This window comes from Typha latifolia, chromosome 12 (genome assembly GCF_019914945.1).
Source record: "Typha latifolia isolate L0001 chromosome 12, TyphaL0001v2, whole genome shotgun sequence".
Classification (NCBI taxonomy): Eukaryota; Viridiplantae; Streptophyta; class Magnoliopsida; order Poales; family Typhaceae; genus Typha; species Typha latifolia.
This window is the reverse complement of record NC_133097.1, coordinates 6,219,285-6,233,623: the sequence shown is the minus strand read 5'-3', so window position 1 is coordinate 6,233,623 and position 14,339 is coordinate 6,219,285. Positions and strand designations below refer to the sequence as shown.

At 35.2% G+C, this 14,339-nt stretch overlaps 1 protein-coding gene across 1 annotated transcript; it reads right to left on the bottom strand.

Annotated features, from left to right (window-relative positions):
- Window positions 1-1,713: 1,713 nt before the first annotated feature.
- On the bottom strand, window positions 1,714-12,461 carry LOC140798830 (auxilin-related protein 1-like). The gene is made up of 8 exons (XM_073152906.1): window positions 11,795-12,461; window positions 7,522-9,169; window positions 7,308-7,440; window positions 7,106-7,203; window positions 6,898-6,963; window positions 6,652-6,741; window positions 4,453-4,629; window positions 1,714-2,071 (listed from the first exon to the last, which is right to left on the bottom strand). The coding sequence occupies exons 1-8, from the start codon at window positions 12,304-12,306 to the stop codon at window positions 2,033-2,035; spliced, it is 2,763 nt and encodes a 920-aa protein (XP_073009007.1). The 5' UTR covers window positions 12,307-12,461; the 3' UTR covers window positions 1,714-2,032.
- Window positions 12,462-14,339: the final 1,878 nt, after the last annotated feature.

Sequence of the window (14,339 nt, the reverse complement as noted above, 5' to 3'; positions counted from 1 at the left end):
CGCATAGGATTATGGCGCATGAGGACGTAGGATGCGGTGGATAGACGTGCGATCGTGGGGGCGATCGGACGGTGGAGGACGTCGGTGGTGGTAAGCGGTTTCGTTGCCTTGGATAGCGTTGGTATAGAATAGAGCCCACCTACTTTGACTTGCAGTCAGTACCAAGGGGTATATAGCTGGCAAAATACGAATAAACTCTTTAGTTGGTTACCTATAAAATAAAAGGTCCTTGGCATTGATTGGGTATATATTATAAGTATATATGACTATAAAATTAGAGTATATTTTGGTTTATTTATTTGTAGCCCATTTGATATATAGTATATATACACGTTCCAAAACTTATGTTATTTATACAAGGGTTTCTTCGATATAATAGAATTAATTTTTTATCAATCAATTTGATGAAGATCTAACGATTAAGATCTTTAAGGGTATAATAGGAATGAAAGATATAAGCGGTTCAACAGTTATTTTTTTTAGATATATAATCTTGCACATTATTTTTTAACAATTATATTATCTTAATATTTTATTAAGTAAAAGACATATATATCATTAATTGAGAGTAATGTATATATATCAAAATAAGGGTACTGATGTCTTTTATAATTAACTTAATGAAAATTTAATTACATTTTATCTTTTTGATTATTTTTTATTATTTACATATATCTCCCATTAGTTTAAGATTGATTTAAATTAAATTTTAATAGATAGAGATAGATAATTATATTTAAATTGAAGTTTATCTCCAAATAATCAAAATTAAATTTTTTAATATTAAATGATATCTTCTATAATTAAGGCATAATTATATTTAAGAGAGAAATCTTCTCTACCGTAAAGTTAATTGTTTATCAATCACTTTGATGAAGATCTAATGGTTAAGATCTTCAAAGGTATAATAAGAAAATTGGGAAGTTAGGCACATCTAATTAATTTTCTTAACTAATATATTCTTTTTCTTACCTAATGTGGTTTTAGAATTGGTACCGGGAAAACAGTTATAAAAACTGGCTATTATAGCCATTGGATTAAGATTATAATTTTTAAAGGTGCATTGAAATATTTGCCTATTTATATAGATACTCACCCAACTTTTTTTTAAATTAAATATCAATAATTTAGTAGAAAAAATATATAAAGAATACTTATAACAGAAAAATATATAAAAACTAAAATAAGGATACTTTTTATATCTAAGAAAAATTTAACTCCAAGGTGTATCTATTTAATAAAATAAGAGGTTTAAAGATTACATGTATAAAAAACCGTGTATGTTCTAAAGGATATACATGTAAATATCAAGTCTAGAGGAATATATATATATATATATATATATATATATTGGGTTTTGTTGTAATAGTTTATGATTAGTTCAACTTTTTTATTAGAATTACATGAATTATATTTTATTTAATAATAAATTTGAGCGACAGACTATTTCGATAAGAAAAAATATATAGAATGGCTGTAGTTTGGTCAAAAACTCTTCTCTTTACTGCTGCAATTCTTTAGGTACTTATGTCAATTCAAACTTGGCCATGATTAGTTAGCAACCTCCATAATTAGGTTGTTCTAGGTGCAGGCAAATTGCAAATGAAATAGCATTCATGGGTATCTACACTTACCAAAGCATATTGGTTTTAAGGCCACTGATAATAACTTACACTTTGAGAGTTTTTTTGGAGTATTTAACAAAGATCCATGTAATGGAAGAGAGTAAATGGGGCTCTACAAACAGGTATGAAACAGAGAGAACCTAAAATCTCAAAGGATAGGCCCCTCTGCCTCACTGAGGCTAATCAGATACAACCCAAAATCAAATATACACCAGTTCGGGAGCAGTGTTGTTTTTTCTGCACAGGAAGTGAGAAATTGCCTTTGAATGATTAAAAACATAGAAGCGTAAAAGAAAAGAAAAGAAAAAAGAAAAAAGAATCACGGAAAGGCTTCACTGCAAATGAATAAGTGCTTCTTGCCCTTCCAATATACGTGCAGAACAGCAAACAAAATGTCGGGGAGACAACTAGAATAGTTCTTCGGAATTGAACTTGTTCCAAGCTTCCTGTTCATATCAAAGAAATATCTAAGAAAACATAAACTTGATGACAAATATTATGATGCTATAAAGACCTTCAGAAAAGATTTTATACAACTATTTTTATTATGTTTAGTTCGTTCATGGCAGTTAATAACAGTCAAAAAGATTGGTTGATGTAATACTGGTAGCGCTGCAAGTAATTATTCCCAGTTGTAGACTTATAGAAATATGTAGGTGCTGCTGCTGCTGCCACTATCCAGGAACAGTTTTGTAAGTGTCAATGTAGGAGCATATTGAGTCTGAATGTTTTATGTTCTTTTGTAAGTAGACTTTAGATTCTCTAGAACCTTTTTGCTTTGGTGAAGACTAAAACCCCGAAAAGATTGGAAGTAAGAATATATAAAGCCCACACATACTGATGAAAGAGGGAAATTGACCAATGCTGAGTAAATCTGACTGCCTGATACAACTGACCAAATGCTTTTAGCTATCTAACAGAAGAAGATGTGCTAAGTTACCTAAGTCAATCAGACCCAGACCGTCAGTCCACAACTATGTTTGCTTATATATATATATATATATATATATAAACATAATCTTAATCAGCCTAGACTTGGATCAGAAACTTCAGAGAAATAAGTTGCTGATAAGGTGGCTCATCTAGGTCATTTATGCAAGGTTCTCTTTTATTTTAGCTTCAACCAGAGTTCTTGATTTCTGAATGATATTACACGACTTTGATTTACCAAGGTAATATGTATTTGCAGCACAAGTAACATCTTAATAGCTACCATTACACAGCTGGAAGGCCAAAACTAAATGCCAGATCTATGTATAGCCTTGGGCAAGCATCTTTAAGGCTTTAACAAGCACATTGCTAGCTTCCACCTCACTCACCAGCAATGCACCAAACTGTTTGCCTATAGTTTCCACTTCTACTTGGCAGCCCAAATAAAGTACCCGTTTAACACACAGGTATGTTCATGCTACTATGCTAGTACAAAAGCAAGTAAAGAACCTGATCTTCAATCATAATTGAAACCATAACAAAAAAAAATAACAGCAGAATAGTAGGCTCAAATCATAGTTTAAATAATTCACTCAAGAGAACAACCAAAAAAATTAATCGTGTTGTACCTTGACTCAGGCATGAAAGGTTTGATGCATAATGGGAAGTATCATAATTTTGTGACTAGAGGCAATAAAGTTTGTATTAATGATTGAGAATTACTTTATTAAGTGGAAGAATTTAGAAATAACCAATGACTTACATCTTTCATAGCTCTCAGCCTCTCGTAATAATACAATGCTGATCACAACTCTACTGTTGAAACCTAATTTCTACATTCAGCCTTTCAACAACTGCACACTTGCAATATCTTCTAGTGAAATCATGTACATTATTTGCTCTTGCCTCGGAAAGAAAGGAGAATTTGTGCATTGATCAATGAAGGCCCACAGAGCATTTAGCACAGGCCTACTTGGTTAAAAGCATATGCAGATTGAAACAATAAATTGGAGGTCTCATACAAATACTATGGATTAACAGCACAGGAGGCACACTATGAAGACATTTACTGACTTACTGTAACACTATGTTTTGTCGCTATAAGAGAACACAGCTATGGTGTCTCATACTTGGAGAAAGGTGTCATCTGTCACGTGACTAGCAATCATTTTCAAGGCAGAAAAGGGAATCCTTAAGATAAAACAAGAAAAGCAAAGCTACACTTTCATCCCTAATCCAACCAGGTTCCGGTACTTGACATTCCAGCCTGAAACCAGTCAGTTTCAGATATAATTTGAGATTTAAACCCTGAGTTTTGGCTTGCAATATGGGCTTGATAAAAACAAATTAATTTGGTTGCTGTCGGCATAAGGTGTTTTCTGATTGTCCATAAGCATGACTTAACCAAACTAATCTTGGGCTTAGTCTAATACTAGATATTGCATATCAATTGTTGTCAGAGAAAATAATCTGTCTGAAACACTAAGTCTCGTATTATTTGACGATAGCCACTGCACCATCTACGTTACAAGACAAAGGTTGGAGTTCAATTTGTGACTTCTTATCCTAAATGAATATTCTTACAGAAGATATCGCATTCTATATTGGTATCTATGCGACTATGCCCTTTTCCTGCTGAACCAGAACCTAGATCTGCAAAGGTTGGACCTAAATGATATCTTGAACTTGTCAATCAGTAGATAAAAATGATTTGTTGTCATAGACCCTCAAGTACTCAATTGTTTCTAATAGGAAGATATAACCAAAGAACATCTTGCCTTAGATGTCTTAACATGACCTAGATAACATGGCTAAATAGATAAAGTGTAAATTTTTTGGCACTCAAAAGGTGAACACTGGTTAAAGAAGGGGAAAGAAATCCATGAGATGAACATACCTTAAGAAGATCAAACACTTTCTCAGCAATATATTTCTGTTGTAAATTTGCACCCTTTTGCTGCACCTTATCCGGATGGATGCACAATGTTGCTTTCCTATAGACTTTTTTCACCGCAGCAGCTGTAATCAAATCAGTCAATGATATAGGCTGCCAGCCACATTCAGGCCAAAGTATCTGTCGCAATAAACAGATTAGATGAGTTAGCAGAAGATGAAAAGAAGCAATCTCTAAGCAGACAAGAAAACTGAACTCTATTATCCAGAATTTGTATAAGCACTCAGACACAGCAGGAATTAGTAATCACTACAAACAATAGAAGCATGAACTCAAATTCATAAATTAGTCATATTTTCAGTGACAGAAAAAGTAATTCTCAAAGTGGACCGCTTATCTATTTGTAAGTTGGAAATATACTTTTTCAATGAGAAATTTATGCATGTATGGGACTTAGATATATTTGACTTTGGCTAACGTTTTAGAGAGAAAATAAATACTTAAGTTATCATCTTTCTCTCTTGTTTTGGTAAATCTATCTCCTGATAATTATTTTCAGTTCATCACCAAAACTACAACCCAAAAAGTAGATTATTCTATACAACAACTGGCCTTGTAACTTTCATCAAAAGTAGCTCTTTTGTATAATTTTACTACTATGGCCAGCGAGGAATTGACAGCATTCTTCAAAGGGTTGATGCCAAGTTGCAAAGTTGACATCTGGTGGCATATATTTGTGTCTCTCCTTTCTGAAGCTTTCTCATCTCTGAGTTGAGCAATATCCAAGCCATATTTTCGGAGAAACCTTGAATAACGAGGATATATATATAGACACTTCACAAATATAACAGAATTTGCGCGTCTAGATTTATGCACAAGCTGAGACATGTTTCATTTATTTATTTCAAAGTTTTCTCCATGACACATATTCATTCTCCCATATACGAAGATAGATCTCCCAATTTTCTGCATGCCTGGATGTATAAACATCAGATTTCCACATGCACATTTCACAATAAAGTAATTGTACTGAAAATGCAAAGTTTATATAGCCGTGTCCATTAGAATCACAATTAAGGAATCCAAAGACGTGTTATATTCTGGAATTCACAAATTCAACAAAATTATTAGTAGTTATGCTTGAGCTGTCGAGCATATAGCTGGGAGCTGTCACAGTTCTATTTAACTACAAACTTGTTGTCTAAGAGTTAACAGGCGAAAAAGGAATAAGAAATGCCTGAAGAGTATTAACCATTCAAGATTTCAATGTATCTAACATCTTCCTCTAACATCTCAAATATTTAAAATAAAATAAAAACAACTTTGGCCCATCTCCTCCACTATTCCCAAACCATTTACTCACCTTGACATATTAAAATTGCCCTTTGATAAATCATATGAGCATTAATCCTTGTTTGCTTCAATGATTAAAGAAGCCAAGATCTACACAAAAGTAAATTTAGGAGTAATATTTCCATAACACTCAGATGTCTCCCTCTTTTACAAATGTCTGAACTTCAATATTTGGAAGCTATGGTTTAATGACCACACCATGACAAGGGAGGAGACAGCAAGAAATGGAAAAGTAAGTATAGGGAGAAGAAGGTGAAGTAGGGCAATTTAATTATGTCCGCAAACTCGTGGTTTCCTCCTCACCATAGATTTCATCCAGTTCTTCTGGATTTTTTTACTGCTGATTGAAAAATTCCAGGAATATAAAATGGATAAAAAGATGAGGGGAGATCAAAAGAACCCAGTATAAAACTAAAGATCTTTTAGGCATGAGACATTCAATTTTCTTAATAGGCTGTATACAAACATAGAATCCTCCGGATCTCAAACCATTTCAGATGATTTCCAGGTACCCAAAGGTAACAACCTGTCTTGGTATGTATACATTATACTTACAAGAATATCCAGGGAAAAATGAACAAATTCGCACTATAATAGCAATAGGTACTTACTGAAGCCCAGGACTTCACCAAAAAAAATACCAATAAACAGTTTGTTTCCTACTAATTAGTGCAGTTAGAATGGAAAATCAAGATTGGCGTTGTTATATGCATATACACAAGAGAGAACAGAGCATTAAAAAAAAATTCGGAAAGCATCAGACATGCACACCACAAAAGAGAGACACTAGAGCAAAAGGTAACACGAGAAGTATGGAGCATCAAATATATAAAAGAGTTACTGACTAACATATTGCAATGTTGATAGCAGTGCACGCAGATTGCCTTCCTTCCCAGCAGCCCATCGTTTAACCTCAAAGTCCAGTGTTTCACCAATCCTCTGAAATCAGCAGATGAGCAGAGAATATCATTAGGGGAAATTACAACTGATCTAAAAGAGAAAGGAATAATCTCCAGTGTACTTTAAAAGTTTAGGTGAGATCCTGCTGAATATGCTAATTTCATGCATTAACACTGTAAAAAACAGAAGGCTTACATGTCTTTCTGCTTGCTCTTTCTGAGTTTGCATATCACGCTCATTTTTCTCTGCCAGAGCTTTTGCCTGGACATCGGAAATAATTATACTGATGGAATAAGGATACTTACAGCTAAAATAACATTTCTAGAATCAGATAGATTCAAAATCAATGAGTTCATGCCTCAAAATTGCTTATTAGTAATAATATAGAGAGAGAACATCATACCGCACGTTCAAGTGTCCTCTGGTGACGTTCAAGCCTAGCTCTTCTTCTTTCTTCACTCTCTCCCTCCATTTCTTGAAATTGTCCAGATGATGGAGCGGCTATATAAAGTAAAATCATTCAGCTGAATGGTCATTGTCATGTAAAAAATGAACCTGCAGAATTGCAAAGTTAACAAGTAAGTTGTGCCCATGTGCAATATTACCTCCAAATATGGAAGACAGGTCATCCACAATATTTGTTGTAGATGTCTTTCTAACTGTAGCTGCTGAACTTGAAGCCGTCCTCCTACCATCAGAACCTCCCCTACCTTGAGCTTGAGCATCAAAACCAGTTTCCTGAAAAATTTAATTATTAAATGATAACACATTGAAATCACAACTAGTATTGCTGTCAATATTTGGGCAAAAAATCCTCACCGAAGGTGCAGCCCTTTGCTTTGGTGCACTGTTCGCTCGAGAACCCATACCAAAGAATGACTCAAGATCATTATCAGCTTTCTGCTGTTTTTCTCTTGCAGCGGCTGCATGCCTTTCTCGAGCTTCAGCAGCAGCTCTTTCCACAGCTGCTCTTTCAGCTCTCTGCCGTGCTTCTGCTGCAGCTCTCTGAACAGCAGCCCTCTCAGCTTTAGCCCTAGCTTCTGCAGCAGTTTTTTCCCTTGTTTCAGCTGCTGCTCTTTCCCTAGCTTCTGCGGCAGCTCTGTCCCTTGCGTCTGCAGCAGCTCTCTCCTTGGCTTCAGAAGCAGCCCTCTCCCTCACTTCAGCAGCTGCTCTTTCCCTAGCTTCAGCAACAGCCTTTGCAGCTCTTTCTCTTGCCTCTGCTGCTGCTCTGTCACGTGCTTCAGCCGCTGCCCTTTGTACTGCAGCTCGCTCAGAACGCTGGCGTGCTTCCCTCTCGGCTACTAGGCGTGCTTCAGCAGCTGCTCTTTCACGCGCTTCCCTCACAGCCCTCTCCACAGCTTGCCTGGCCTTCTCCCTTTCCTTCTCAATTTCAAGTTCTCTCTCCTTTTCAAGTCTCTTTTGCTCCTCTTTCTGTTCTTCTAATCTTTCGTCTCTCTCTTTATCTTCTACATTCTGAACATATGATTTTACTTTCTCATCTCCTTCTCGCTGTGCTGGATCTCTACTTCTACCAAGCTTTGTATCGCGTTTCCTCTCTCTTACCTCCTTAGCATGTTTAAACTTCGCCTCAGCTCTATCCATGGCCTCCTTCATTGCAGCTGCAGATGCTGCAGCAGCTGAATTTTTGTCAAGCTCTTCTTCAACAGTAAAAGTTTCTGTATGATTATTAGTAAATGCTGACTTTCCCATGGCAAAATTCTCTAGTTCATCTATTGGAGATACTCCAGATTTCTCCATTGAATCTTTTGAGTAACCATAGGCATCACTAGGTTGTGGAAAATATTCAGCATCCCTTCTTTTGGCATTGGCTCCAAACTGTGCTTGTTTGCTGACAGGTGGAGGAGGTGGCCGTGAAGGTGGTGGGGCAGTTGTAGGCTGGGTTAACAAGGGAATTTCAGTAATTGTAACCCATGCATCATCAGCTCTTTCTACATATACATCAGCCTTTGGTGATTGACCATCCGTAGAATTTCTAGAATATGTCTCTGAATTATGGAAGCCAGTGTTATCTACCGATTTATCAAACTCAGAAGATTTAGCAGGCTGCACCTGAGGCATAATATCTTCAAATCCATCAAAAGAAGATTGTTGACCTGCTTCCTTTCGAGTGAAGTGATGTAAATTATTTGTGTCTCCGATGTCATTTAGAGAGCTAGTGTCGCTCTGCTTCCCATTGGCCTCAGCTGTAAACAGGGGAACTGATTTTGAGAGTCTATCAAAAGGATCAGAATCCTCAAACACCCTCCCAGTAGCAGAAGAGCTATCGACCTTCGTGCTTTCAGAATTCATAGGTCGACTAAGATTCTCAAAAGGGTCCAAGAACAAACTGGGGGAAGAATATGCTGAGGTAGAAGATGTTTCTAAAACAACAAAGGGATCCGACATGCTGGCGGTTGGCTTAGCTGATGGAATGGCTGGTTTCTGTGGGTTAGTCGTAGGAGCCTCCCTGCAGAGAATGTAAAACAAAAAGAAATCACATGAAAGGTTTCTCTATGCCAGAAAGGCGAAGATGAAGGACTAATTTGCTTAAAGACCCCATGAAACTATCAGCAATTGTGACGGAACAGTAAGTTAAATATAATAGTCTTCCCCGCTTTTTCCCCTTCTTTTTGTTCCCCTTGCCTATGCGTTTTTCCTTTCAGAGGAGAAGGGGAAAGAGAGCAGAGGGGGTGAAGGGACAAAATGGCACACGGAGAATTGATACTGTATCCAAACATTAGTGAGTTGATGCAGATATAGCAGGAAAATTGTTGCATACTTGCATATGAAAAAAGTATGTAATACATGCTGCTAGAGTGCTAAGTTCCTACCTAGACCCCTTGTAAAGAACAAATACATCAGCCTACTTCAATTGCACAACAAAGTATCTAAAGCGGTCAGAGAATATGGAAACTATATTGTACTGTATTTTTGTATATGCACCAGTCTAAAAGGATAACAATCAGAAAGCTCATAATGGTCCCTGACCAAAACCATATCGACATGGATCTCTAAGTATGATAGCAACAAACAAGGAAAATTAACTAGGTCTGCAGTTTAAAGAGACAGTAAAAGTTTGAGATTCACATAGAAAACTGATTCTAGATGGAGGGTCATGTGGTCGAAAATCACCATCCAGTTTATCCGCCAAGCATTTTCAGATGAAATTACATCAGCTATGGAGAAGAACCATATGCCAAGAGGTCTCCAACAGAAGACCAAGATATCACAAGAAAAAGTCAAAGACTAATCTAAAAATTTATACAATTTCAGCGCCAAGTTTATATTAGAGAACAAATCAACATACCATGGAAGGCTGGTTAATAGGTACAATATCTCACCATGGGGGTTGTAGCTTAAGAGCTAGAGAAGGGAAGCAACTCCTAGAAGTTCCACTAGAGTTGGAAACTCTAGAAAGAGAAAACATATAACAATCTTCAATAGTAGGAGATGATTTTAATTTTTAACTAAGAAAATCATTTACAAGCACAAGAGAATTTCAAAGAAGATAGGAAATATGCCTAAGGATAGAAAGTATCAAGCACTGATAATCTTTGGAAAAACTCTTCTAGTCATATTCAGATAATATAGTATCTTCCAAATAACAGCCATTCTACAGGATGAAATGCTGAGAGAAGAAAAGCATATGAACGCCACAAAGAAAAGCCAGAACTTTTAAGAAGATAAAAAGAATATATCCCCAACATCTCATTTAGATAGCTTGTAACCATTGCAATATCAGCAACCTTAAAAAATAGCAGCTTAATATGAGCAATTACTACACTACAGATGCATATTTAGTTATTTAAAAAACTATTGAAGGTAAAGTATGTAATGGAAGCTTCTGTTACATGTTCTGGCTAAATATATAAAACAGAGACACCAAGCCTCCAACTACTGAACCACCAAAATTCATTGCATCTAAAAAGGCATCCATTTTTTATTTTCCAGCAGCATCATATTAATATTTCTGTTGCTTCTGGAAATAACATTCAGGATATATATATAAATATATATATAATCATTTCATTCTAAATGATTTTTGTAAGTTACTTTATTTACATCTCTTTTAAATAGGAAATCAATATTGGTGACAGGAAGAAGGTAAAAGATGACTAAACAGCTTCAAGTTAAATTAAATATTGCTGTTGAAGAGAACCAATGTAAGAAAACAATTACAATATTTCATATATCTATAGAAATGTGATATTGTTTTAAAAATTTTGGTCTGAATGCCTAGGTCCTACCTGAGATAAAATATAACTAGGCTTCACTTAGGTTCTGCCTTGGTGACCATCTTAGTATTCTATATCATATTTTAGTACGTAGATTGACTCTGAAATTCAAAATTATTGTACATGTTGATAAATTATTGGATTCTAATAGTTTACTAAATTAATATAGTTCTTAAGAAGAATGCATTAGTATATTGTTTAGATTGTAGGTACTCATTTTAACTTCTTCTCGACTTTTATTTATTTATTTATTTTCTAACCGTCTTGTATTCTAGGCACTTGTCTATCACCTAGGTGTTATACGATCTCTTGTCCGCCCATCTACCGCCTAAAGTATTTTACAACCTTACATGCTAGTGAAAATCACCTTGTTCAACTTGTATAATCTATCCTGCATTTTGTTCGTGAAAAGCACAACCTTTTCTGTATTGAAGCCAATAATTTTCTTGAAATTGTCCATTTAATAGTAAGATGTCACTGGTTAAATGAAAAAGGTAAAAAGCTAAACGGTAAACAACAGACGGGTCAAAACAAAGTCCAGGAACAGTAGAATGCTGAAAGATATATAGTTGAATATATATCATTATAATAATGTGGTCAAGTTTCTAATTCCAGTAATGTTGAAAAAATAGATTACATAGCTTGAATTCCTCGGTTCAAGCTAAATATTCTGACGAAATTGGTTTGAATTTCTACTGTTTGATAAAATTCACCATCTCCACAAGCAGACTTTCACTATCAAAAGGTAAGTTTGAACGAGTACCCAGAAAGCATCAAAGATCTAACATTAACATATAGAAAAAATAAGATCACTAATAGATGGCAACATTTATGCAAAGTTCTAGACAAAATTGCACCTTTTCAGATTAGGAGGGCTACTCCCACCGAATCCAGGTATCAACTCATCAAATCCCGACAAGTCCTCCTTCCTCTCCTCGGATCTTTTCGACTCCGGCATTGCCTTCCCAAGATTCTCGAGAAGGTCATCGTACGGTGGCGACGCCGCGTGATTAGATCCTGATCCCGATCCAGCCGACATGGAGGCGAAGACGTCATCGAACCTAATCGACGAGCTCCTCGTGCCTGGGACCCCATCGAAAATATCATCATCGTACACCGGCTTGTCGTGCACGGGCAAAGTACTCGTCGACTTCGACTTCGGCGCGGAATCGTTGATCCCGTCAAAGATCGAATCGAACGCGCCCCCGTAGGAAGGAGGGTCGCGGGACTCGGCGGGGGGAGGTGGGTCAAAGCCGGATCTTGACTTGTTCCACGAGGAGTTAGATGAGGATCTGGAGGCGGCCATGGGGGCGGACTTGCCCTGGGAGCGGATGCCGAGGTCGCGGGCGAGCAGGCTGAACTCGTCCATGGATTGGGTACGCAAGAAAAGCTGCGCCGCCGTATACGAGGGAGGTCTCCGACGGGTATCTTTCCGGCGGAGGTTGCCAGAGATTGGTCGGAGGAGAAGGAGAAGGAGAGGAGCGAGAGAGGAGAGGAAGGGGAGGGAGCCCGAGAGATCGGAGTATCTGTGGGAGACACGGGAAGGAATTAGACTTTGGGGGGGGGGCGGGGACTGTGTACGTGGCGAGAGCTGATTGCGTGACTAAAATTTTGGATGTTCGAAGGCGAACTGTGGATCCTGTGATTGTTCTAGGGATTATAATTAATTAAACAACTTGGAAGGAGCTTAGCTTTGGTACGACTAAATCTACGTGGATCTCAACCAAGCTGCTACTTTTCTTTTCTTTTTTTCCTCCATTTTTCCGAAGTAGAGATTGGTCAATGAGATCTTTATAAGGTGAAAGTATAGGCATAAATGTATACATATATAAGGGATTTTTTATAATGTAACCCGTACAAATCTCTTATTTTCTTATATACCCCTCTAAAGTTATATTTGCATACGTAATTCTTAAAACATATGTTTTTTTCACATATACCCCTTCTATTACTTTTCAAAAATATAAGGTTAAATATGAATAACTTAGTATATAAAATAAAAATACTAGTAATTAAGATAAATATATATAAACTAAATTATTAAATTTTAATACTTAGTTAACTTTAAAGAGTTAAGGATATGCATGTAAAAAGCATAAGCATACAAAAATCACGTGCTGTGAGAGATGTACGAATAAATATTCACTTTGGAGGAGTATACAAGAAAATAAGAGATTTTTGAAATATATATATATATATATATATATATATATATATATATATAAATTATTCATAATAGGTTTTTTTACGTAGTTGCCACTTAAAATTTTTAAATTACTATAATTATAATTATATTCTCTAAAATATTATAATTGTGACTGCAATGTTTTTAATGGAACTTTAATACAATATTCCTAGCAATTATTGCTAAAGTTAAGAAACTATTTAAATAATTAAAATATCCTTCTTTCTTAAATTTGATCATAAAATTTATGTAATGTGATATTAGTTGAACGATTTTAAATTGCACGACCATTTCAGTCTCAGATATTTTAAAGAATGTCGTCGTAATTATAATATTAATAAATGATATATGTGTATATACTAATGGTTTGATTTAGAAGAAGCTTAAAAGATTAATGCCATAAGATAATGATATAGATGAGTAATTTTCATGAAAATATTATAATATAGAAGATAAGAATCATCCTTCTCTGTCACGTTTGGAAGTTAGACAAATTTCATAGCAAAATTTCTTTAGGTATTAAAACAAAGGGAAGTTTGAAATTTACCCTCGATGTTTTTATAACGAGTAAATCGAGTCTTATAATTTAGTAAATATATTTAAAAATTAATTTGGATTAGTTTGTACTAACATCGTAAGAATATTCGATTTAAGTAGATATATTTATTTCTAAATTGACTATAAAATAACTAAAATATTTTTATTATAATTTAATTGAAGATATTTTTATAATTTTTTTAGTGTAGTTAACTTAACTCGGAGGTTCAGTAAAATTTTAACTAACAGATCTAACAAGAGAGTATTTTCTGTACATATTTTTGCTAAATTATAAAGCTTGATTTAATAATAGTGATAACGTAAGATATAAACTATAATTATGTTAAAAGAGCTGGAGTTATATGCAAAAATTTCTAAAATAAATGGAAGATATGTTATGCATTTAGAAGAAACACTAAGAACGAGTACGTGTTTATGTCTCCGATAGCGTGATGGCACTTTAAAAATAAAACTACGTGCTATGATTAGTCCAAGTGATACTTTTAAGCATCCTTATTAACATTATTACGGTTAATTACATTTAAGACCTCCTAAATAATTTTGTTATATTTGATCCCTAGATTGTCTAAAATTTTCAAAATGCCCCTTATTTTTATTCTCCTTTTAGTGTTTTTATTACAAAAATTATTGCGTGACTGTCATGTCATTGAATTTACGTA